A 25,415-nucleotide genomic window follows, 5' to 3' on the forward strand; every position below is an offset into this window, starting at 1 on the left:
AATTAATTTTAACCAATCATATTCAATCTAAATATTAAATTAACTTTAAACTCACTTTATTCTTTAAGAAAATGTAGGTTTAAAATAGAGTAGCAAGCAACTAGCATGATAATATCTTTTTCAGAGATGCCTGTTTGTTTAATAAATCATGGTATTAGCACCCAGATGTTACTAAACAACAATGGTACTTGCACCTGGAGTGTATAGCCAATGTGGCCATTTACACCCTGGTGTACATGTAGCATGGCAGAGACAAGTACTCAAGTGTCCAACAATACTATTTGCACCCAGATGTCTTTACCAAACTACTGCTATTTGCACTGGATAGCCAATGTGGCTATTTACACCCGGGTTTTCGTCTCTCCTGGACCACTTCAGTGGATCAAATGGGAGAAGATGGCTTTATGTTAACATGTAGTTAACACTGTGAAAGGTGTATTTTAATCAAATAATATTTTAATGATCTTTTCCTAAAACTCACCAAGTAGTCTTGGTCTATCAACCTAGCCCAAGTTACATAGGGAAAGTTACATGCTTGACCCATTCATCCACCACAACCCTGTGTTGACTTGTCACTCTTTTTACTATCTTGCCTGACTTCCTAAAGCCTTTCTGCTATAGTGTTTAATAAGCACCTGATGGCAGAAGGCGTTAAGAAAAACATCTGGCATATAGTGCATATTTGACAGCATTATTGCAACAATTTGCGGCATCCTGTACAACGCTTTTTAACAACACAAAAAACAATTCTCTTAGAGATCCAATGGCCGCTCCATATGGGTGTAAATAGCCAAATAGCTATTTTCAGCCAAGTCCACATAGATTCTCCAAAACACATACAGAGCAGTTTTAATTTCTAACTACTGTGTCATGAGCTGGTAGGTTGTTATGTACAATAAGAGTGGCAATCAAATTAAAAAGTGTATTGGCCTTGAATTGTTTACTGTCACAATTCTCCAGCAGAAGAAAACTAGGGCAGTATACAGTATTCATACATAATTAAAAGAACATCACCTCCCTGTGTGCTTGTTCCTGACTTTAATGTAATAATTTGTTCAAATGTTTGATATACTGTAGTAAATGTACAGCATATCTACATCTAATGTACTTAGCTATAGTGGCAATCAATGTTTCTCCATGTATTTTTGTTGTCATTACCATAATTTAACTAAATTTAGAGGATCTATCTTAACTTGTTCGTCTTAATGTGTGGTTAAATTATTGTTTGTTTGTACTTCATTTTGAGACCCTACTTTAAAAGTTATTGTCCAACAGGCACATTTAAACTGTAATTCCCAGATACATGGAAGGACAGACCTGAGGTATGAAATAGATTTCCTGAACAGAGCCTTACTTCGCTGCTGTTTAGGAGACGACTTTGTATTAAGCTTTGATTTTTAATTTCCTGTGGGTGAAGTGACCAGCCTCAACTCCAGAATCTAATTTTAGCAAGAAGGAAAAATGTGTGTGATCTCAGTTACGGTGGATAGGATGCCCTTCTGACAGAGCCCCACTTTGTGATGTAGCCTGATATGATCTATTTTCTATGTGAAATCTTGCCTACTGTGGCTTTAATCAGAAAAACTGCTCTCCAGCATAGTTGGAATTCTTAAATGAAATCAATAGGCGCTGGCTGCAGCTTTTGCCAAGCACTATACACTTCCTAACAATGCCAAAAAGCTTTTTCCAGCAGAGCAAAGGGATAATGATTTCTCCCATGATAGCACGGATATGATAAACATCAGTGTACAATGTACTGAACTCACATCAAATTAAATGTATGTCACACAAAATCAGTCCATCAGAGTTTGAACTGTTACCTGGATTAATGGCATTTCAGTGATTAGACTTGCTTGTTCCTGACTAATCTCAGTACTAGAGGTTGATGTAATCCACAAATGCTGTTTTGCCTGCCAGAGTAAATGTACAGTCTAGGTGTGCTGCTAGATTGCCAGTTCAAATAATGTATTCACTGCCTCATAGGAAAATCTAGCCCAGTCCCACAAGCTCCAAACTGTAAAACCCAAGGCTAAATAACAGCTGACGGTGAACAAAAATGAAAATTAATGATCCAGGTTGGCTTGATTCAGACAGTCACTTTAATTCTTGGGAGCCTTGCCGTGGTAGCACATTCATGGGAACATGGACATTTTGACAGCTCCCCAGTGACCTTCACCTGAGCTCAGGGACAGGGAATTATGGCCTCGACGGAGCCATCTGAAAGTAATATATTTACTGTTCATAATGTCAAACCCCACAGGCAGCACAAGGTTTATCAAGCACTAATAAAAGCTTATGTTTTTTAAACAGTAGCTTCTCCCTTTTCAACAGGCAAATGAGCTCCTGCATTTACATATTGAGGTTATCTCTGTTCTTTTTTTTTTTTCTTTTAGAATTATTACAATTGCTTGAACATTTTAAGGGAGAAAATGTTGTTTTTAATCCTTTGTAAAAGAAAAAAAAAGAAAAAAAAACATGCAGATTCTGTCAGTAAGACAAAGAATGAAAATCTACAAGCATTAGGCTTAGGTGTGAAATAACTTCTAAATCAGACATATACACTCATACATTATAGTATTGGCATTAAAGTGCCCCTATTTTCCCACATACTGACAATAATTGGTCAGATCTATTCGCAATCCAACATCAAGTCCGAAAAATTCAAATGTTCCACTAAATCCTTTCCCTTCCTTTGCATGACATTGTGTTTTGCTGCAATGTACCGAGACAACAGAAACTACCGCACGACATAGTCGGTCCTTTGTAAAGATTATCATCCTTCAAGTAGCTTAATTGTAAAAGGGTGATCTCATTGAGGCTTGTACAAAACACACCTATTACACTGATAAAGATCAGGAAGAGAAATTATAGATTAGTGAGACACCAAAGGGAATAACCACAAATGAAACAATTAGTTTCATCTATAATTCATGCGAGGTGTGAATGCCACTAGAGAGAAGAGATATGGATGATAAATCCCCAGTTTAATCTTATGAAGATATTTATACTAACAGCAGAGTGGTGGAATTATTAGCTCAGGTATATCAGCATTAGGAGGATCTTACATGTAATGGCTTCGAGCTAAATATCTCACTGTTTATTAGAAAAGGTGTTCATTTAAATGACACTGCAAATACCAACATTGTCACCACTGAGCATTCAAAATAATCGATCTTGAAGAATCACCTCTTAAAAAATGATGGAATGAGCTACATTTAATAATTATAGTTCCCAGCACAGAGGTGTAGCTTTCAGCAAAGGGATCATGCACAAATATATATATATATATATATATACCCCAAAATCAACAACCCACCTATTTATTCAAACTCAGTCATCCTGAAAAGTAAACAGTCAGGCTCTAGCTTTGGTTCCTAATGCGCATAGATTGAGTATGTTCCATGTGGATACCCACTAATCACTGTATGTGTTAATGTAAATACTAAATATAGATAAGATAAAGGTTGTGAAAATTGCTGTTAAAACCTATTGTGAAGAAAACCACAGATAAATTAACCACAAGGGGCTTTTATTTTCATAAGTGTTCGAGCAATTACACCAGAAAAAAAGTCTGTGTATCGATGTGTTAAGGAAGAACCTTAACACATCGATACACACTAATCTATCTATCTATTGTTCACTTTCTTTGCAGCATTAAAGACCTCTGCTAAATAAATACTTTTACATTGCTCTTAATTCCACAGATCGTTCTGGGCGCATATATGATCATGCTTATGTGGCGTTATTTACCATGAGAAGGTAGCCTGGTTTCTATTCTTTAAAATCAGCTGTTGAAAATAAGCCTCTTATGGTATTTTCAAGATCCAATTTATGAACTACACACGCCGAAATCCAGGTTAGCGAGGTATCATTGTGCTCTTCTGACTTTCCTCTAACAACAAAAACAGGAATAGTTTTTCATGATTTTCATAATTTTCATGTTGCCCTGAGGTGGAACTCATCCACAAGCCAAAACAAGACTGAGCTGGTAACTAGAAACTCATTGATAGAGCAGCTATGGATCAAGTGGGGGTCATGTAATCTCCCACTGTCTTTCACTGGTTTGTTCTCTCTTGTAAGATGTATGTGGAACGTATGAGTGATTCAAATCTGAGGAGCAGAGAGGAAAAAAAAAGAAAAAGAAAGAAAAAAGGAAGGCAGGAAATGAGAGGGAAGGGCAAACGAATAACACGGAGGCAGATGAATTTACTGCATATAAAGTGAAAAACATTTCTTTAGATGAACAGCAGAAAAAAGGCATGTTATAAAAAGCAGGATGGTTTTAGATGTAAATCTCACAGCTCATTCAAAGCTACGTTGCTGCCATTTCAGTAAGTATTGCATGACGCTACACAGGGCTTGAGCTGAGATTTATTCCAGTTTATTGCTCTTTGCCATTTTTAGTCATGACCGTTCCAAGTGTTTTCAAACTGAATTGATCATCGACAACGAATTCCTCAGGCAAGACCATCTCTGAGTGATTAGATCAGCAAAGAGTTGCTTTGCCCACATGGATACAATTGCAGGGTAACAGCATCCAGCCTATAAATTAGCATCGAAGTCAGGACTCATTACATATACATCCTTTAGCGGCTTTCTCTGAGAAAACCACTGTCAGGATCCTCAATTACAGCAACTTCATGTGGTTAACAAGCAAGTAGGAGAAAAAGGACGACAATGAAACTCATCATTTGACAATTAAATATTGCAGCAACTAAGAAAAATAATCCCATGATTTGCATATCAGAAAACATTTACTTAAGTCAACATCCTCCTGCTAAAACATGAGTAAACTACAGTGATTGATAACAGCACATTTTGCCCATTAAAATTCATGACACCTGTAATCTGAGCCACAACAAAATTTGTCCTCAGAGTGGAGTAGATATTGCACTTTGCTTTTAAAGAAAGAAGGGACATGAGCAATGTGTTAAACCAAGATGAGCAGCTCAAAAATAGAGGCTAATGAGACGCTGCCTTCACTATGATAGAAGAAAGTGTTGTATTGTGCTGGTCATTATGCTGTTATGCAACCTGAAATTCATGTTACTCCTCTGAACAGGGAGAAAAAAATCTTCATACCTGCAAGAGGCAGTGCAAGGAAAGATGGGAAATATTTTACAAATATATATCAAACGGGAATACAAGTCTCCTTTTAAAGAATGGTTCTGTCCCTCAGGACATGTTGGTCTTGAGCGTAATGACTCTCAGTGCAGACCTCCTGAGACAAATTGCCACTGACCCCCATGGATTTTCCAGGGCACACTCGATTGGAAATGGACTATTCAATTTCCCACAGGGAGCCTTGCCATTTCCTCGCTATGCATCATTGAAACAGCATCCACTTTTGGGTTTGGGGGCGCTCAGAGAATATTCACAGAATCTTGTATCAATAGTGCAAGAACTCTCAGTTCCTAATTATACTTTAATTTATTCTATCTATTTATCAAATCAACCACTGAGATTTGTTCTTTTTTTCTATTTTGTTTTTTTTTGTGTGCATGTGTGTATCTAACTCAATAGTGAAAAATAAGCATCAATACTAATAAGAAATCCATGGTTCATGCTAAAATGTTGTAGAAATCTGGTGATTTGTAAGTCGTTAATTAAAAAAACTGATCATGAATGCATCAATAATTGTCAATTGATGTAATTACAATTGCATTTTAAGATGATTTATGTATTTAAACTTACTTAAATGTTTGTCTGATCTGATGCTGATCCTAAACTGTATGTCTTAGGGGGCAAATTAATTTAAAAAAACTTGGAAATGTCAATCTAAACACTTGATGCACTGAAGGACAATAGAGTCCACAGGTGTCATCTGAATTAAAACCAAAAGAAAAAAAAAAGTTATCCTTACAGGGTTGCTGGGTGGCTGGAGCCAATCCCAGCTGACATTGGGTGCGGGCAGGGTACACCCTGGACAGCTCGCCAGTCTATCAGAGGAACTTCATGTTTCAGATAATAATACGCACAGGTGGCACTGAAATGCAAAGGACCTCAATGTATGTGGAAATGTTGACCTTGATCTGACTATTGTTAGATACATTTTTCTAAATTGTTTGACTTTTGTTCAAAAGTTGAACAATACTTGTGGACAGAAACATGACATTAATTTATTTTAAATAATCCTCATCTGTATTGTTTTTTTTGGTTGTTTTTTTTTTTTGCATATCATGAAAAACATTTGTCGCCGCTGTACTGATCCTATACACTACAATGCCACCATGAAAAGACAGGTCATGGGAAGGACATATGAAAAAGGAACTGTTCGAGTGATTCGAGGGAAACTGTGTGACTAATTTACATTAGTCACACAGTTTCCCTTTTTCCCTAACATGTCTGGAAAGCAGCACGTTGCAGACTTGCAGTGTAATGGGAGAAGATGAATGAACCATTAATGGAGGGGGGAAATAACAATCTCTTTGAAGGTAGCTAAGCCACTTGCTCACTCTCATAAATAACCTACACAAAGCAGCACTACAGACCCATATGTCACTCTAAGAACATGTTTTGTGTGCATTTTTATCTCATTTCATAATACCCACTGAATGGATAAATGTGATCTCATACGCTATACAGTACATCACAGCAGCACCTGGCAGCATTGCATCTGCGGAGCCAGTAAAATGGCCATAATCCATGATCTCAGAGCTGGAATATAGCTAAACAAACCGACATGCAAAGGCTGCATTTCACAGTCTACGGCTGAAGTATAGGTATCTCCCTTTTATCTATTTTCTGCTACGATTCATCCACTCCCTTCTGCCGGCCAAGAAATAGAGTTTTTCATCACTGCAGTCTCTCGCTGGCATCGATCAGCAATATTGATCTGGAGCAGATCTCCTTCCACTCTACCTGGGGAGCCAGATGAGCCTTGTTCGTATTGATCCAACCTTTTTATTCTACATTCTCCTTCGCCCTCTCTTTAGGTTTGGAAAAATTATATTCTTGTCATCTTTTATAATAAATATTCTTTAGGAAAGGCATTGATAACTATTAATCCAAAGTCTGCTGTTGGATTTTCTTGTCATTGATGATCTACGCGAGAAGACAGAAATGCTGTTGAAACCTCAGAAAAACTGTCTGTTATGACAGTTCAGAGATGTGAAGGTATTCTACTGTTTATCCGATTGAGGATGCAGCAATGAAGCTCAGACTGGCACATGGAGGCAAAACATGTCTATCAGGAAACCGGGCAGACAGCTCTGATGTATGAAAATAAATGTTTGCTCGAAACAAATAAACCTAATTTTTTTTTTTCTTCAAAAAGATAACATTCTCATTGAACTTCAGGCAACAGTCTGAATGTTTTTCTTCTTTCCCGCATCACTATATTTTCCCTCTGTGTCTATTATAATCACATGCCTCTGTTTTATAATCCCACTTTATCACACTTCTTCTTTCCACAGTATACCCCATCTCCCTTTCTCGGCCCATTCCCTTATGCTCGTTCTTTAAATGCCTCTCTCTGTCTGCTTTAAGTCCTTCACTCTCTCTGTGTGTCTTCCTGCCTCCCCCTCAGGAGCAGAATCTGTGGTAATGTACTAATCTGTGAAGCTTTAGTGCAGTTTTGCCAATCTGCCATGTCAAGATACACAAATCTCACTCCAGGCAATTACAGGCCTTTTCTTCCCCCACTGTAAAGGAGTCTGTTTCTCCATCTCTGTAGCTGTGAAAGCTGCCTCTGTGACCCATCAAGTGCAATCACCTTGTTTGTAACAAACACAGATGGCCTTGGGGTGGTAGATGGAGTAGGGTAACTTGACCAGTGCAGGCATTAAAGAGTCAGGAAGTAAGCTATAAGAGTGAAAAAATCACTATGCATGAAATCTTAATGTAATAATGTTCAGACAACCTGTGCAGGAAGTCCAACAGGGAAACAAGTTCCTTATCAACTGCGCTGTATATAAAGTCAGTATGGATATACTGGAAAATCCTCATGGTCTAACGGTTTTGAGAATTATAAGAGGGAGTGAAAAATTTTCCAAAGACTCTAAAGCAGTAACTTTATGTCCGAAGCACCCAAGCACATTTTTCAACTTTGTTGCATTCATCATCAGTTACTCTGGCTGCGTCCCAATTCAGGGGCGACATCCTTCGGAGGACGCGGTCACGCCTTCGAAGCTGCCATAGACCACGAAGGCCGAACCGAAATGAGACGGTATGGCCTACGGAGGATTTCCTTTGGGTCACTAGCTGTGCCCACCCTTACTGTTGCATCACAAAGTTTTTTGAAAAACTTGAGGTTTTAAAGCCCTTGTTTTTTTTAACAAATGTACCATTGGCTATTGAAGTGAGCTAAAACCCAATACATTTAAAAGTGTAATCCTCGGGCTCTCTGTCGGCGTTGTTTGCTGCCATATTATTTTCATTACCGGCGCACAATGAACCTTGGGATAGGTTGGGCCACAAAGGATCCACCTGTTAGAGCCTTCGTTACCCAGGAAAAGACGACTGCATTTCCTGGCCGCATTTGAAGGAGCCTTTGAAATGGGACAGCCGAGACGCATCACTCCAAAAGGATGCAGACACTGAATTGGGACACAGCTACTGAGTCATATTCACATTTGTGATTAGAGTGAAAGTTCGATGACATAAAGGCATTAAAGCCACATTTCAACAACCACTGGCTTCTTTGTTTCTAGACACTGGTCATTGACAATGTTGATACGGTGGCGCCCCTTTAGTTTAATTAAGTGTTGGAAAAGGGGAAATTTTTCTGCTCTGGTTAGATTTTTTTTAAGCCTTTGTATCAGTGACCCTCATAGACAAAGCAGGTGTGTGCTAAAATTTTCGTAGCTAATTTGAGTAGGGAAAATCACTTTGATTTAGTATCTTATTGTCACACAAAGAAATTGCTTTATTTTAAGGGGATACAAACTAAAAAAAAGAAAAGAAAAAAACACTAAAATCTGTATTCCTCACTGTGTATAAGTGATAGCGTTCATTCTCCAGTAAGTAAGGTTATGAGATTGTTACTACAAATCAACTCTTAACTTCAGGCGGAAATGTTCATACACACCAAAATTCTTTTAGGCAGCAGTATTACAGACAATACCAATGTATTGCATCTGTGCATCAGTCACCAAAGCCTGCTACAAAAGCATCACCTCTCTGTACAAGCAAATGATCAGATCCTGTCATATCTCACTAAAATAAAGATGACAGTTATTTGCACTTTCCCCCTCATGCTAGCATTAATCATGCTTGTCACACTATTGTTATGAGGGAACATGATTAATTGTATGTGTGAAAGTAATTTTGGCAGAAAATCAGTTGCAGTTTCTTGACTCAATGCAGACGGGTGACAAATTGAAGGAAGAACCTGAATACATGAGTAGAAAAACATATTGAATCCAGATGTTTCCGCATGGGTCCAAGATGGCAAGAGGAAAAGATCAAGTGACTTTGAAAGAGGGTTCATTGTTGGGGCACAGATGGCAGGAGCTTAAGTAACACAGACTGATCAACTGGCTTGCGCTTCAAGAAGAGCAGTGACTAAAGAGACATTTGTGTTTAGATCTATGGGAAAGATACAGGGTCGGAAATTGTGGTTAACACAATATTTGATGACCATGGTGAAGGAAAACCAGAAGAGCAGCTCTTCCTCAGGTGAATGATAATGTCAATGCAGGACGAGATCAGACTGTGTCAGCAAGAACAATCAACAATTACATAGAGAGGGATACTATAGTAGGGCTGCAGTGCATAAACCCCTCATTACATAGATGAATGCATGTTTGGGAGTTCGGTGGTGCAAAATCCATATAGGCACTGGTCTACAAAGATTTGGAAAAAAAGCGATATGGCCAGATGAATCATCCTCCACCATTTTCTCCATAAGTGGGTGAGTGTATGTGTGACGAGACAATACAGGCCTGAATGCTTGTCCCCTAGAGTGAGGGGTGGACCTGTTATGCAGTGGGGGGCATTTTGTTGACAAGGTTTGGGTCCACTTAGAGGGAAAGGTCACTGCAAATCAATACAAATTTGTTGTGACTGGTCACCTACTAAATATCCTATGATGAAACCTATCTATCCTGATGGGAGTGGTCTCCTCCAGGATGACAATGCTCCCATCCATAGGGCATGAGGGATCATTTGATGAGTATGTAAATGATGTGATTCATATGCTATGGCCTTCACAGTCACCAGGTCTCCACCAGTTGAACACAGTTGAAAAAAAAAAATTGTGCCGATGTGTCAGACAGCGCTCTCCACCACCGTCATCCAAACACCAAATGAGGGGATAACTTTTGGAGGGATGGTGTTCATCCCTCCAGTAGAGTTAGGAAACTTGTATAATCAATGCCAAGGTGCATTGAAGCTGTTCTGGTGGCACATGGTGGCCCAACACCTTACTAAGACACTTTATGTTGGCTTTTCCTTTAATTTGTCATCCGGGTGTAGAACGCGCAGCCACTTTTGTTCCTGTAGTAGTCTACCAATACATTTTAGATGGAGCAACAATTACACATCTTAGTAGCAGCCCTGAGGGGTCTGTTGCCTGCAGCTACTGAGGGTTTTAGTGGAGATAAAACTGCAAATCAGTATTTGCTACATTAATTTTTAACTTCCAACATGGGGAATTTAAAGATATTTAAGGGAGGAGCCTGCTTCCTACAGTTCAATGACTGTCGTGCTAAGGGATGAGCTTTGAAATTTAGGTCCGTCAACAGGAAGATTTGCTTAAGCTTGCAAAAATAAAGGTATGCTAAAACACTTCTTGAGGACTTCTCAGCAGAAATCTTTGCAAAGATGTGAAAAAAAAAGAGTTGCTGAGACTTAAAGCTTGGAACTAAGCACAACTGTGACACTTGCAAAATAATGCCATGGTAAACATTTTCCCCTCACCTCCATGCTTATAATTTCTTAGTGAGTTTTTCTTAAGGAGCTGTCTGAATGTGACAAATATTGGAAGGCAACAAAGAAATATAGGGGCAGGTCCTTGACTTTCTGTAAGCACTTGGATTTTACCTCACTGACATTTTGAAAGCTTTGCCTGCTGGAAGAGACATACTGTATACAGGATGTTTGAATAGTAGCTTATCTATCACTAAATCACCTTATTAGTGAACAAGCTGGTCTTTTAACCATCAAACACAACAGTAAACTAATCTCAAATGGAACAAATGTTTCCACATCCATTTTCTGATTGGGGAAAACTGCTGATTTCTATGCAGTGCATGCTCCGGTCAGGCTCCTCAGTTTGGTTTTTAGACCAGATGGTGATGATGTTACCCATCTACCAAAACCTAGAGGTCAATCCAGTTGAGTTTTTGTTGCATGAATTCTGAGTCAGTTTCTCAAACAGCACTTCCACTGACATTTTACATGATGAGAGTACAGATGACCACTCACTGTAATGTGTTATTAACTCTTAGCATGCCCTTCAACAGATGTATGAATCAAGACTGTCAGATGTGAGCACCCAGTGCCACCCTCACTAAAGGGCGTCTTGGTTTTCTTAATTCTCAAAAATATCCACTTCAGAGGTTAATATCTATTCAAGAAGAGAAGCCACAGGAGCCACAGATATGTTTAATATCCGGGGTTAAAGCTGTGAACTTGTAATCCTAGGGGAGTCAATGAAGCTGAAAGAATTCCACTGACAGTCTTCCAGGTTTCATGTCAAGCTACAAAGGCAACATCTGTTGTTGATTCAACGCACACCACATGGTATTGTGTTACCTGTCAGATAAAGAGGGCAGACAACTCTTAACAAGTTGCACTCTGACATGCCGGTCTGCATTATATAGAACAACTTGTTGTGCTCTCACTGCAAAGATCCCATGTGCCTCTGATGGACTACTCTGTGGTTATGGTCATCATCGGTAAATATAGAGCATCTGTCAGTAAGATCACTCCATTACACATCCAAAACTAATCTTTCCCATAAACATGTAAAGTTTCCTGGAAGAGCGACTTTTGAAAGATATATCCGTAATTTCTAAACTACTCTACCCCCTCATGGCCACTTTTTTAATTTTATTTTACCACCACCACTATAACCCACACAAGCACTCACACGCAAGTCTTAAAACTCAAAATGACACTATAAGAATACGAAATGTACCTGTACAGTCACATGTAAAACATGTAAAAACTACATTGATGTACCCTGACAACCAGCTAATTTCAGCTGTCATCTCAAAAACCTGTCAACTGAAGTGTACAGGAAACAAGGAGGTGTGAAAGCTGTGTGACCAACTAACCCTTACACAAGCCCATGTGGAACCAGCATGCACTGCTCTGCCACATTTTCTTCACCTGCTGCGCTCCGCTCTGGTACATAACGGTAACCCTTGTGAGGTCACTTACACAAAAGCCAAAGGATACCAGACAATGAAAATGGCTCTGATATTGGCTCTACTGATGCCCACTGTGCTGTCAGAAGCCAACAAAGCCAGGAAAGCACTGCATGGTGCACTGACATTTTATCACAAGAATTACAGCACATGCTTTTCTGTTTCTTTGACTGTTTTAAAATCCATGACATTTTTGTTTGATGGCTGAAGCTGACATTGAAGTCGTTAAAATTTGCAGCCTCACAAGCAAAATATGAGACAAATCGTCACAGCCCAGCTGCTGTGGCATCTTCTTTGGTAACAATTGAAATTTTCAAGCCATGGTTGATGATGGGAAGTCTAATCCTTACAAATGAGTTAGACAAGACAAAAGCATCACTCAAGCAGAGCGTCAACAGACTTTACAAGAAGCTGAATAGCAGGAGAAGAGGTTACAAATTACTTTCTATACAATATTTTAAAGGTCCCATATTCTATAAAGTGAGATTTCCATGATTTGATTATAAAACAGGTCTTGGCGCTATATTAATACTGTTAAAGTATCAAAGCGCTCAGTCCACAGAGAAATACACACAGACCATATTCAGATACTGAGCCTCAAAACGAGCCATCAGGACTTCTGTAACTTTGTGATGTCACAGCAAAGCAGTCACTGCCCTCAACCATGCCCAAAACCCAGCCCACCATCCAACCTTGCAGGATTTGGTCTCTCTGAGTGTTTTCTTGAAATCTGTTATATTTTCATTCAATCACTCAGAAAACAATCAGAAGAGAGGCTCAGAGACTCGCTTCTGATTGGCTCATTGACCAGTTATTACTAGAGCTCCTTAGAGAGGAGACGTATAACTACACTGATATGGTTTTTGGTTCTTAGAACCACAATTCATTTCTTCTTATAGATATCAATACTAAAAATAAGACACTGGAAAAGTGTAAAATATGGGACCTTTAAAATACATATATAGTAACAGTGTTGCTAATATTTTTTTTTATGTGTCAGAGTGGAAGCATTTCATGAAACTTTAGCGAAATAATCTTCTATTATGACCTTTGCAGTTATTCAGATGGCAAAACTTAAAAATAAAATTAGACACTAAAGCTTGTGTTGAAGTGAAAGTGTGGTACTCGAAAATCCCACATACTGTACGTCAAGTGAAGCTTTTTTTATGTCTTTCACCAAACACACTCCTACAGCACTTACTCACTGAGCTGTGCTGAGCTCCTGCCTAAGTACTATCCATTACTGTACAATGCCATAAGGAATGCAAACATATGCGCACCTCCTTACAAGATGCTTTTTCCTCAGGGTTGTCCCGCATGAGAGGGAGACTAGCATTAGGACACTAACATTAGAACAGAGCCACAGCATTTGTTTAGCTCAAGTTGTACATCAAATTTTAATCTACTTGCTTGAGTGGAGTAAGTTTGTTATTTATTTATCTATTTATTTATATTCATTATACTAATGCCAATATACGACTATATTTTGATCAATGGTGATGATGGCATTGTTTTTGTTTCAAGTGGCTTGTGTTTCATTCATGACTCATACAACAATGTGAAGATCCATCACTAAAGCACAAGTCTTTGTTCTGCTCATGTCTATTGTGTGAATATTTCCTGTTAAAACCCACAAACCACAATGGATTTATATGTGTGACAACATGACTAATATCCACACCCTTGTTAACAATTGCTGTGAAATTGATAATTCAGCTTGTGCCAATCTAGACAAAAATAGAATATCAAGAAAACCAACAAACTTAAATATCAGAACTTCTTGCTTGTGAAGCTGATTGGTGGGCAGTAGTCCTAAGCTTGTGCCATCTTTATGTGTGTGACAACCAGTTAAAAGATCCTGGTGTGTGAGCTTTCTGTAAGGGGAATAGTGCATTTTAAACATCAATTTAATTTGTCATGTAAAATATGGCACATCATGTACAAACAAATCAACAATGGGATCCTCGTGCCCACTCCACAGAAATCCCTGGGAATGTGCATCGTTTAATGAAAAAGGGACAATTTCCATCTTTAGAAAGTGAAAGCAATTACATTAGAAAGTATACTAATTTAGAAATAGCCCAGTTGTAGTTGTAAGCCTGCTTGCACAGCCTGCAGTTCCTCTTAAGCTGCACATGGCAGTTTATTGTGATGACAGCAATTAAATACCCTAGTGATTTCTGTGCAAGCAGTATTACGATTTATCCTACTGTGTGCTCTGCTCTCTAGAGCTGGATGGAAACAGGGTTTTATGAATCCAGTGTCAGTGCACCAGAGGAATGCGGCGCACATAAACTAGCCCATTCTCTAAGAAGCAGCTATGAAACAGAGGATAAACCACACAAGTGGTTAACGTGACACAGGAGGACCTCAGGGGGGCTAACATAATACACAATATTCTCCCAAGCTTAAAGCAGACAATGAATACAGACACTATCCTCACCACTAGATTTAATTCTCAAATGGGGAATATGTGTTTGTGACCACACACTACATAACAGGACTGACTAGGTTTCACACTGTATGGCACAGGGGACAACAAAGCATGGCCCAAATTAGAAGCAGTGTGCTACGTATGTCAGATTTGTGCCTCATCAGCATTCCCTCAATCTCTCCCTGCGGCTTTCCTTCTGCCACATCCAAGCTGGGTGTTCAGTTTAGTGTAGTAAAAACCTGTTAGTTTCAGATGAAGCTATATAGTGTATAATAAAAACACCAGTCAGTACCGAGTGTGTACTATCAGTCGAAAGATCCACAATTTAATTCTGTGTAGAACTACAAGGCAGACATAAAGGACAGTAATCAAGTAGTCATAGATTATATCATTTTAGCTTGTATCATCTCATGTATGGTAGTTTTGCTCATGTACATGTGACATGACCTGCATGTTGCTGCAGTGCAAGACTCTCATTTGTATGTAGAGAATACCTAAAGGCAAAATATATATCTATATATTTTTTACACGATAACAACTCGTATATTAGTCCAAGGATTTTACAACCATTCACAGTGTTGGAACCACAGTGGTAACGGTCGTGATTTTCTATTTCAAATACAATATTCAAAGTGGAGTGACATTTATTGTATTTATTCACATTTTTCTCTGTCAAGGAAACTGTATGTGTATTGACAATGGAAATGCCACTTACCTTGGGAGATAGAAAAATCAATCTCAGCATTTTCTAATGGGGAATGGTTTTGCGTGTGTGTGTGTGTGTGTGTCAGTGTCAGTGTTACTCATGTATATATCGCTACAGCTTAGACTTGTAGTAGCAGAACATCTGACATTGCAATCGCTGTGATTCCTGTTCACACAGTGTAAAACTTCACACTGCACATCCACAAGGCAGTTTGAAGACTTACCTGTTCAGGTGATGCATCACAAGTATATGATAAGAGATAGCATTGAATGTAACACAATATTTTAGTTTTGGTGTAAATAAATGGAAATGTACCAAAACTGCCTACAATAATTAGTGAAATCAGAACTAATAACATAGTAAATGTCAAAGCAACAACATGAACAAAATCAAGTAATAAGTTACTTAGGGATTCCAAGTGGAACACTTGAATGCCATAGTGTTAATCACTACTTTTTAAATTTGAAGCTACACAGTGTGATTACATCATTTTCCATTTAGTAAAGTAAACACAGTGGCATTCAAGCTGCCTCAATTCAGTAAGCTGATGATGACTTGCTAAATTTGGATTTACTTCAGTAACCAACTTGAAAGAATCAAAGTTTTACCTTGAATGCTCAGTAGGGACCTTAGAAGCCAAGCTTCCCCTCTCTGCCCTGAGGAGGAGAGTCAAATGGGAAAGATCAGAAGTCCACTTACCCCACAGGGAGAAGAGGTGAGGATCACAGCCAGGATGGGAGGCCCACAACACTATGATCAAGCCTCACCCGCAACCCCAAACCCATTACTTGAATAATAAAAAGAGCGTAGTTACCCCTGGGTGGTGGTGTACTGGAACTAGGACAGCAACTATTGTGTTCATATGCCCATATGAGTCTCATTTATGATTCCCATGCATCAAGCAGAAAAGAAACAGGTGGCACAGCTTAAACGGGTGAATGCAAAGCCAAAGCGGCACCTACCTTGAAAAGCTTTCATTAATAGTTGAGAAAGCAATTTTAAAAAATGCCAATGACTTTATATACTTCATTTCTCATGAGTATATAATGCCACAAACACTGCTGTCATAGTTTTATAATTAAAAGTGTAGTACCTTTACTTTTACCTATGAGATTTGATGAAATGTTCCATGAAGAAAGCAGATTCCAGACAAAAAGGGAGAACAAAAGGAGAGGAGACACCGATAAGTGTCATGGTCAAGTTGGAAAAGGACAGAGGAGAGGAGAGAGAGGCTTGATGGCTACATATATGTGTAAATACAAGAGAGGAAATGTGAGACAGCAAAGTGGACTAACAATGGACAGTGGAGAGAGAAGAACAATACTTCACATCCTTGCTCCGCTGCATGATAAAGATATGCAGCAGCCACAGAAATGGAAAGATGAAGATAGAATGGATGGACTGTCTGTGCAGACGCTCGCAACATGCATTACAGCAGTGAGGACAGATGAGGATTAGTTTAAAAATTCAGTAAGCCACCACCATGCGTTATGTCCTAATAATGTTGATGCAAATGTCCCTTTACTTGAACTGCGTCATCATAAAACATCAGCATGTACAGTAGATGTGAATAATTAAAACAAAACAAAGAGAAGATGGAGGGAAATGACACGGCTACCCAGCAGAGTGGTGAGTTGAAAGCCAAATGAGCTCGGAAAAAGGGGTCATCCAAAAAAAAAAGAAGTCACTGGGAGAATGAACATCAACTAGGTCATTCAAAATAAGTGAAATGACAGCCCATATATGAAGCTTCAAGCCTGAGCATTGCACAAGAGTTAGAAGCACACACATTTCCAAGCACAATGGGAGCAGGAGGGACAATGGAGGGATGACAGGATAAAGGAACAGAGCTCATACCTTGGTCGCCCATCATCAGGTGTGCCAGACCTTAAAGGAAAACAAGAGCACAGTCAGCAGAGAACAAGGGATCATGGGAAGCTGTGTGACACTGACACGCAGGCATCTCTTTCAGAGCAGATGTCTGTGTTACTTGAGGAGCGTTGGGATAAGGGAAGAGTGGGACGGAGAGAAACAGAATAGGATGCACAGACAGGGTTAGCATGATGAGCATTCGGTCAACCAAAGCAGGTTGCAATGCATCATCAGCCACTTACTAGACATCACTCAGAAATCTAAATTCAGGTTGACCTGTTTTTTCTCTAAGACGAGAAGTATGCAGACTGTCATCCTACATACCACTGACAGAGCAATCCCTATAGGCAAATATAGCTGAAGACTGCTTTACCTTGACCTTCAACAACAACAGTCAAGTGTCCACGTAACATTTGAGTCATACAGAGAAAAAAAAGGATGATTGGACATGGTCTGGCCATTCTGAGTAGTAAATTACTTAAATCAGCAGTACAACTGCAGCCTGTTATGTTAGTTTTATTGACACAGTTAACCAGTATTACCCATGAACACTAGGCTGTAGCCACAGCACTGAATGCTATGTTTGGCTAGTGGCTCAATTTCCTCTCAGTAGTTCTTCTGGCAGTCAGGTAACATATTTCTAATGTTGCGATTAAACATTTTAACCCTTTGAACAACACCTGAAATCTGAAAACGCCAGTACCTGTTTGCTGCCATTGAATCTGCCTGCTAGCTAGCTGCCTGGCTAGCAAAAACTAGTTGTTATAGGAAGGGGCTCTACGCTAACCGCAAACTAGCTAATTCCAGTGCTTTCGGTTAGCAAGCTTTTATTTCTGTCATTAGCCTGTTTACAAATATGGGTAATTTCAATCACAAATTAGCAACAATTCACTGTGTCTCCATGGAAACCGCAACCTCATGTTTTATGACAGTATACTTACCAACAAGAGATTTCTCATATTCGGCCAAATAAAAACTGCCCTTAAAACTAATTTAGAAAACTAGCTTATCACACAGCATTAGCTTATGATAGCAATTCCAAGGAAGAAACAGTAGGCTAAGGTAAGCAGAAAGTTAAGCACAAGACTCTACATTTAGTATATTTAAATTAGACTCATTCAAATAATCACATCTTTACATTTAAATTATTCTATTGATACTGATTTAAAGAATAGCCTATATTATTTTGTTTTGTGGTATGATTAACACAAGTCTCTATACCTTAATTACAGTATTTCTTGGCTAAACCTTTCTAGATGATTTTTACTTTTTTTAACTTTCTTTTTGATTGATTTGAATTCAGCCTCTCAGTTAACCCAGAATTAATAGCTCATCCTTGTATGAGTGTTGCCGTCAGGGTCCAACGCCCTCCTGTTCTTTGTTAGTGAGGCAATCAAACTGAGCACTAAAGTTACACCTGAGATAAAAGCATTTACAGTTGGTAGCTTAGAAAAGCAGCCTTATTCCAATGCTACTGGAAAACACCTATAATTTAACAGTGGGTCTACTTTTTTTTTTTTTTTTTAAATCACATACACAAAAAATATACAGTAAGCTCTGCAATTTCACACATTATATGACACAAACAGTATGTGCCCAATCATCTTTTTTTTTTTTTTTACACGTCAATAGAATATTTTATTCACTTTCAATAACAGCAAAACCTTCAAGTAATTAAGTAGTAATTTTAAAAAGAAAGATTTTCATTATCATTTAAGTTTTGGAAAATTTATGAAATGCCCAATAAAAAAAAAAACAGAGCAACAATGATAACCAGATTAATTGGACTTACCACACCAGTAATATCAATACCATAGCCAGTATAAAACATTGGCTTACATTTATTTGAGGCGCCTCAGTGAAAATGACAATGTGTAGCACACAAATTTTTAGCAAGAATGGAAACCAACAATTACAGTAATATACCCACCTTCAGCATAGTTGTCTTCTGGAGGCACGGACAAGCAAAGAAAAAGAGAGGAAGACATTCATTAAGCAGCATGCAGACTAGTACTGGCCATTGCATGTCGTAACCATGCAAGGCATTAAACGTCACATGCAAGTGACCTATTGTAACCCCTGCAGAGGAAAGGCCGATTTATGCATAGGCTTCTATTTTGTTGTCCTCCATTTTGCTTATACACTGACCTGGAATACAGGACAGAGCTGAAACTGAATAGGCCCTTCTGATTATTTCATATAACCTTGAAGAATTAATTTGTTTCAAACAAGTCTTTTGTTAAAGAAAAAAAACTGGCATCACAGTTTAATGATTTATGAACCAGTATTGATCATGAGGGATAAGATGGTGTTGAGATAAAAAAAGCAGAGCTTGACGCTGGAGGCTGGTTCATCCTGTTGTGTTAGGCTCTTTAAATCTTTTATTTATCTGCCGTTTTTTCTAAACATGATGGATTGTAACTGTGGTATCAACAATTATTTAATTCAGCAGACTCAGAATCTGTGTACTTTTTTCTGTTTGTTTCTTAAATGAAAAGCTGCTCTATACCACACATGATGAAATGCACTGCGAGAGAAAATAACCTAAATAAATAGAGTTGGCTGTGGTAAAGCACAATGCCTCTAAGGTTTCAAAACGGGCAGTGGGGTCTTGTGTTACTGGAACTCTATTCAGGTGATTTGGTCACATTACTGAAAGCAATGACCAGTGAGCACATATCGGAAATGCAAAAGGAGATTGGCTCCCAAATGAAACTGCTGTAACATTAACTTCGGCAATCAAAGTGAGGTTTGTGGAGGTGAGGAAACTGCCATGTAAAATCCGTCACACTAATAAATGAGACCAAGAGAAGAATTACATGTTGGTAACGTAACTGCAAACAGGTGAGGTAACCATCATGCTACCAGTGGGGAAATTAATTGGTTTGACAAAATGATGTGACTGGAAACATGCAAAACCAATGGAATGAGAGTGTGTTAGGGCCCATAGACTGCCTATAAAAAGAACAAAAAAAATGGTCAGTCAACAGTTCTTTCCATCATTAAGTGCTTATGATTTGTCTGGAGACTGATTCAGGATTAAATATTCAAATATTTTAAATCATAAAAGCAGAAATACACAAAATGGTATAAAAAGAAAAATAGAATTTGATGATATTTCACAATTTTTTCAATAAAACAATCATGAACTGAAATTATGCATGCAATGTCTAATCAATACTTGTACAACAAAAAGAATGGTCCTGTCAATCCAGTTACTGTAACCATGCAGCCAGATAGGCACAAAAGGCCAATTTCCACTGCAAAATAAACTCCTACCTCTTCAAAATGGTTTCTTGCCCAGATTCAAGCGATTTTTTGACTCAAAACTTACCATGGCCACAGGCTCCCCTTCCAAATCAGACACCATGCACAAACACCGATCCAAATCATCATTTTGTGAACAAATTACAGGACAGTTAATCACATCACAAGATCATTTTGTTTGTGTAAAAATTCATTTTACATGTAAGTTGTTACATAATGTGAATATTGCCTGAGTAAAATAGAAATCATTTTAATTTATTGTGCAGCTTTATGTGTCAAGTGAGTCCAAGTGACTAATTTTTAATACTTTGGACATCAAGATAAAAGAGTCTATTGTGAAGGGAACTAAAAAGTGCACTTTGTTCACAAAACGTTAGCTTGATGATGAGAAGCACGCTGCTGAAAAAGCATTCTGACAAGGCAGGCATGAAGCTGGCAGTTGCAAAGTGACCACATGAGAAGAGAAAAGTAAAAGAATCAAGACCATTTGCTGACATCAAGACCCCAAAGGCTGACGTTGACCTGTACATTTTGCCACAATAACTAAGAATTTCTCCCGCTGCATTTCACTTCAGAAAGTGGCCTTTTTTAAGAGCACTATTTTGATAGTTTGTTTTAGATTGTGTATGAGGTTACTGTGCAATTGACACTGTATTTTAGTGATTCCCTTCCTGTAATTATTGGTGATCAAAATCAAATTAAAATGAGGTTTAGAGGTACAATGATTAATTTATCCTATTACTTAAATATAGCTTAAGAGGCATGCAGCAGACGGTATCATTATATTACAATTTAAACCCCAACAGGCAAGATATAGACATAATTATGAACAGCAAGTTTATAACTGTGATACATAAAAAACCACAGTAAAGGTGTTCAGAGAATTTCATTGGATGGAGGATTACATTTCAACCATTTAAGCAAATTTGTGTCTAGTAGTGTAATGTAATTCTTTTGAATCAAACTTCAGAAGTGTTTATTGGCCACAATAGACGCGGTTTCATTTGGTAGTGTTCTGAAGAAAAGAAGCTTTCCTCTAACAGCAGTATCACCTGACAGGGACCATTAAAACAAGCTCCCTATCATACACACACACACACACATAGACACACACACAGACACACACACACACTTTCTTTCACAAATGTACCCAGCTGGTTACATCCTAATCCAGAGACGTAAATCCATTTAATCCCCTTGACAAAGTGATCCCAGTGCTATTGTGCTGGTAACACTACACCAAAATGCACTCAACTGTCTATCAGACGATCTGCATCTCTGATGGTCTTGTGCTGTTGGTCATGCACACGGTGTATGGCTCATGGAAAATAATTACATTACTATCCAGGTTGATGCCTCACTGAACGAAACATCTGGTGTGCGACAAAAAAAGAAAGAAAGAAAAAGAAAACTCAAGGATGGTAAATAATTATATGAATCAGTTCTCTCTTCTGTTGGATTTGCCCCCTGCAGATATGATTCTAACACCCCAATATAACCTTGACCCTCTGACTGTTAGCTCATGACTGTGGCAACTGATCCAAAGTGACAGTCAGTGGAAAGTCAAATGAGCCACTCTCATCCCACCATTATACACTGCACTGGCTACCATCAGCCAGCTCCACCAAATGCCATTAAGACTGAATGCAGTTGGCTGAGGAGACATGGCAAGAGCAGGGAGGGTTGTGGATGATACATTTCACATAAAGGAACATGTGTCACATTCACTAGACAGAACATCCAGCAATAGATATAATCCATTTTTCTCTGCCATTTGGCGATTTTAGAACATCCTGTCTGCTTGAATCAACCTTTTGTCAACTACTCTTAATGTCATTACCACTGGAATGCTTTAGGTTTGCTGGAATTTATTCCATCTCTATTATTGCCTTGTTTCAGCTGCATTTACAGTGAAAAATCCAAATTCAAGACATGGTTATTACAAGCACTGCCTTCATGTGAAGAAGCGTAAAGGTAATACACCCTGAAATTAAATGGTTGAATCTGTTTGATTACAGTCATGATCCTGGTCTCTTCTCATTAATATAAATGATACTGAGATAAATTTACAGAGGCAAATGTGATTGAAATGTAAGGTCTGTTTACACCTATTTTCTTTTGCTTTTGCTTTTCCGTCACACATACAACCATGAGGCTTTGTGCTTTCAAATAATTTCTGTTTTGTCAAGGCTGAGTAAAGATTCAACTGCATGCCATCACAAATAAGGTAGCTGACATCCACCCACCACCCAGCCTGCACTCACGCTGCTGCTTGTTAACAATGACCCACAATGGGACAACAGCCACAAATGTTTTTTTTCCCCCTTTCAATTCTTTATTCAAAGATGGTGTGTAAACATAGCTATGCCTTACAGTAACTGCTTTCAGTTAAAAAGTTCTGTCTGCAGCTTGTTCTCAGAGAACCTAATTGTGTGTGTAATGTAGCAGCTCTTAAACAAATGGCCCCATTCTCTCCTAGAAAGTTGTATATTTTAAAAATGAAAATCTGAGAGTCAGACTTTACCTTAAACTTTTAAAAAAAAAAAAAAGAAGTTTGACACAAAAAAAAAATGTGTGTTCATGTTCTGTATCCATAATGGAGCATTTCATGCAGTGATTATTCAGGGAACTGTAGCACCATGCTTTTATTCTGTCAGTGTTATGCATATTTGGTAGACTGGTCAGTTTGGACATTTGAGAACCACTCAAATAAGGGCATGTTGTATAATATAAAAATGTCTTATTGGTGTAATTAAATAAAAAGAAGGAATATGTTAAATAAAGTTTAATAATATGAATTATTAAGCAACTGACACTTCCTAATGAAAGCAGTTCAATTCCATTTTAAATAGCCTCAAACTGAAGCAGTTTATCATGCCAGCATTGCTTTAAAAAAGTGGGTCAGCTACCACTACGTTTCATTATGGAGAAGCTGAAACTCAAAGCCTCGCATTGCTAAAAATTCTACCTGAATATCCCTTTAATGATGATGCTGCAGAGGACTTTGCAGCTTGACAGCTGCAAATGACAGTAAGAGGTAACTGACTAAAAATGTTAAAGTGACATTAAGCAAGGTGATATCCGTAAACTGCATAAAAACATGCTCATGTTTGCCAACGTGGCTGCTCAATTTAAGAGAGGAGGGAAACATGGTAAGTCCACCACTGTTAAGGAGATAGTTTGCATTTCATTCTGAAGCTTTAATTTGAAATGTATATTTGACAAATGATTAAGACAGGCTCCTGCTCACCGTCCGCTATTTTACAGCATTTTTATAATGTAACTCAGTTGAACCTAAATTACCTAAACTTGGTGAGGTGCCCCTTTAAAAAAATTTGTGCAATACAAAAGTTAATTTTTCTACTAAAACACAAACAACTGTCTATTTAAAATCTATTTATAATATGTTGGATAAAATAAGAGCTCATGTTTAACTTTTCCCTTTTCCACAGTGATTAATCAGGAAGTCATCTAATGTCATCATCATACAAGCAGCAACAAAGAAGAACAGAAGGCATGGACTCCATTGCCAGCCCATTAGACAGTTTCAGAATTGAAAAATACGAGCAGGATGGCTGCTCTAAAATCCCCTGTCGCAAAGGCGCTTTAAGGGAAAATGTAAAAGCCTTGCAGCAAAGGTTAGAGCTACCAAAGGATCGATTTGTTGTTAAATTACAATTTGGACCAAATCAAGAGTAATGAATATAAGTGAGGGCTCATCTCTTAGTACCACAGTCTAAATCTAATGCATCTATCTAACAGAGGAGTGTTAGTGGCATTACACAGCTCACCATCTCCCTCATTATCCTCCTCAAGCAACAGAAAGGGCGGAGAGAGAGGAAATGGGCTGAGTGACCAGTCACTCTCATGGAAATTGATAGCTCCCACACCTGTGGCTTTACTGCACGATTTCTATTCTCAACAGCTGAAACGGTCAACAGTGCCACATGTACCACTGGAGAGCAACACACTGCACACTATGAGATCAACCTACCGACACTGGATTCCCTCAAAATGGGACAGTGTCCAGTTACACAAAATAACAACCACTGTACAAAGAATTTCTCATTACACCACAATATGTTAGTATTAATGGTGATTTTTATCTGTCTGAAACCTGACTGCAGACTTATTAAAGGAATAGTTCAACATTTTGGTAGCTACTCTTATTCACTTTGTGGTGGAAAATTACATGAGAAGATCAATACCTCTCTCATTTCTGTCTGTTACAGATTGAGCTACAGGGAACTACAACCACTGGATGCAAGGGGAAACAGCTAACCTTGCTCTGTCTTGAGGCTAACATAAGGCTAACACCTATCAGTTTGGCATAGTAGTTGGTTTTTTGCACATTTTTGCATGGATTAAATAAACATGGTAATGTGTGTTCATTTATGAGCTTTAGAGGTGCCATTAGATTTGGGCAGAGCCAGGCTAGCTGTGTAGGGAGAGGGCTGACTGATTAGCATGCTAACTTCAGTATAAGGAAAGACATGATAGAGAGAAGAGTTCATTTTGCTTTCCAGCCCTGGAGATAACTCTTGGCGAGTAAAGGAATTAAGTCTGATACTGAACTTGCAACGTTTCTTCTAGACTGACAAGTGAACAATTGCTAATGCTACCGATGCCTTTGTAGCAATAGCAAAACTTACAAATAGCTCCTTTAAAAAAAGTTAACAGTTAAACTCTGATAGAAACTGATGTCTGACCAAATATTTTCTGTATGTTTTTTTTTCTATCTCATGAGAATGGGACAACAACGGTCACACAGACACTTGAAAAGAATATATGTATTAGTGTTAGTGATTTAATCAATCTTTTA

The 25,415-nt window shown here is 38.4% G+C and overlaps 1 protein-coding gene across 1 annotated transcript in view; it reads right to left on the bottom strand.

The window, feature by feature from the left end:
• The window catches only part of LOC111220796 (neurexin-1a-like), a 59,896-nt gene that overhangs the window by 23,543 nt on the left and 10,938 nt on the right, over nt 1–25,415 (bottom strand). Inside the window, exon 2 of the mRNA XM_022744017.1 lies at nt 17,312–17,341. Coding sequence (XP_022599738.1) covers nt 17,312–17,341 — 30 coding nt within the window. The remainder of the gene's footprint in view (nt 1–17,311; nt 17,342–25,415) is intronic.

Source organism: Seriola dumerili, unplaced genomic scaffold (genome assembly GCF_002260705.1).
Source record: "Seriola dumerili isolate Sdu_G_001 unplaced genomic scaffold, Sdu_1.0 BDQW01000073.1, whole genome shotgun sequence".
In the NCBI taxonomy this organism is placed as follows: Eukaryota; Metazoa; Chordata; class Actinopteri; order Carangiformes; family Carangidae; genus Seriola; species Seriola dumerili.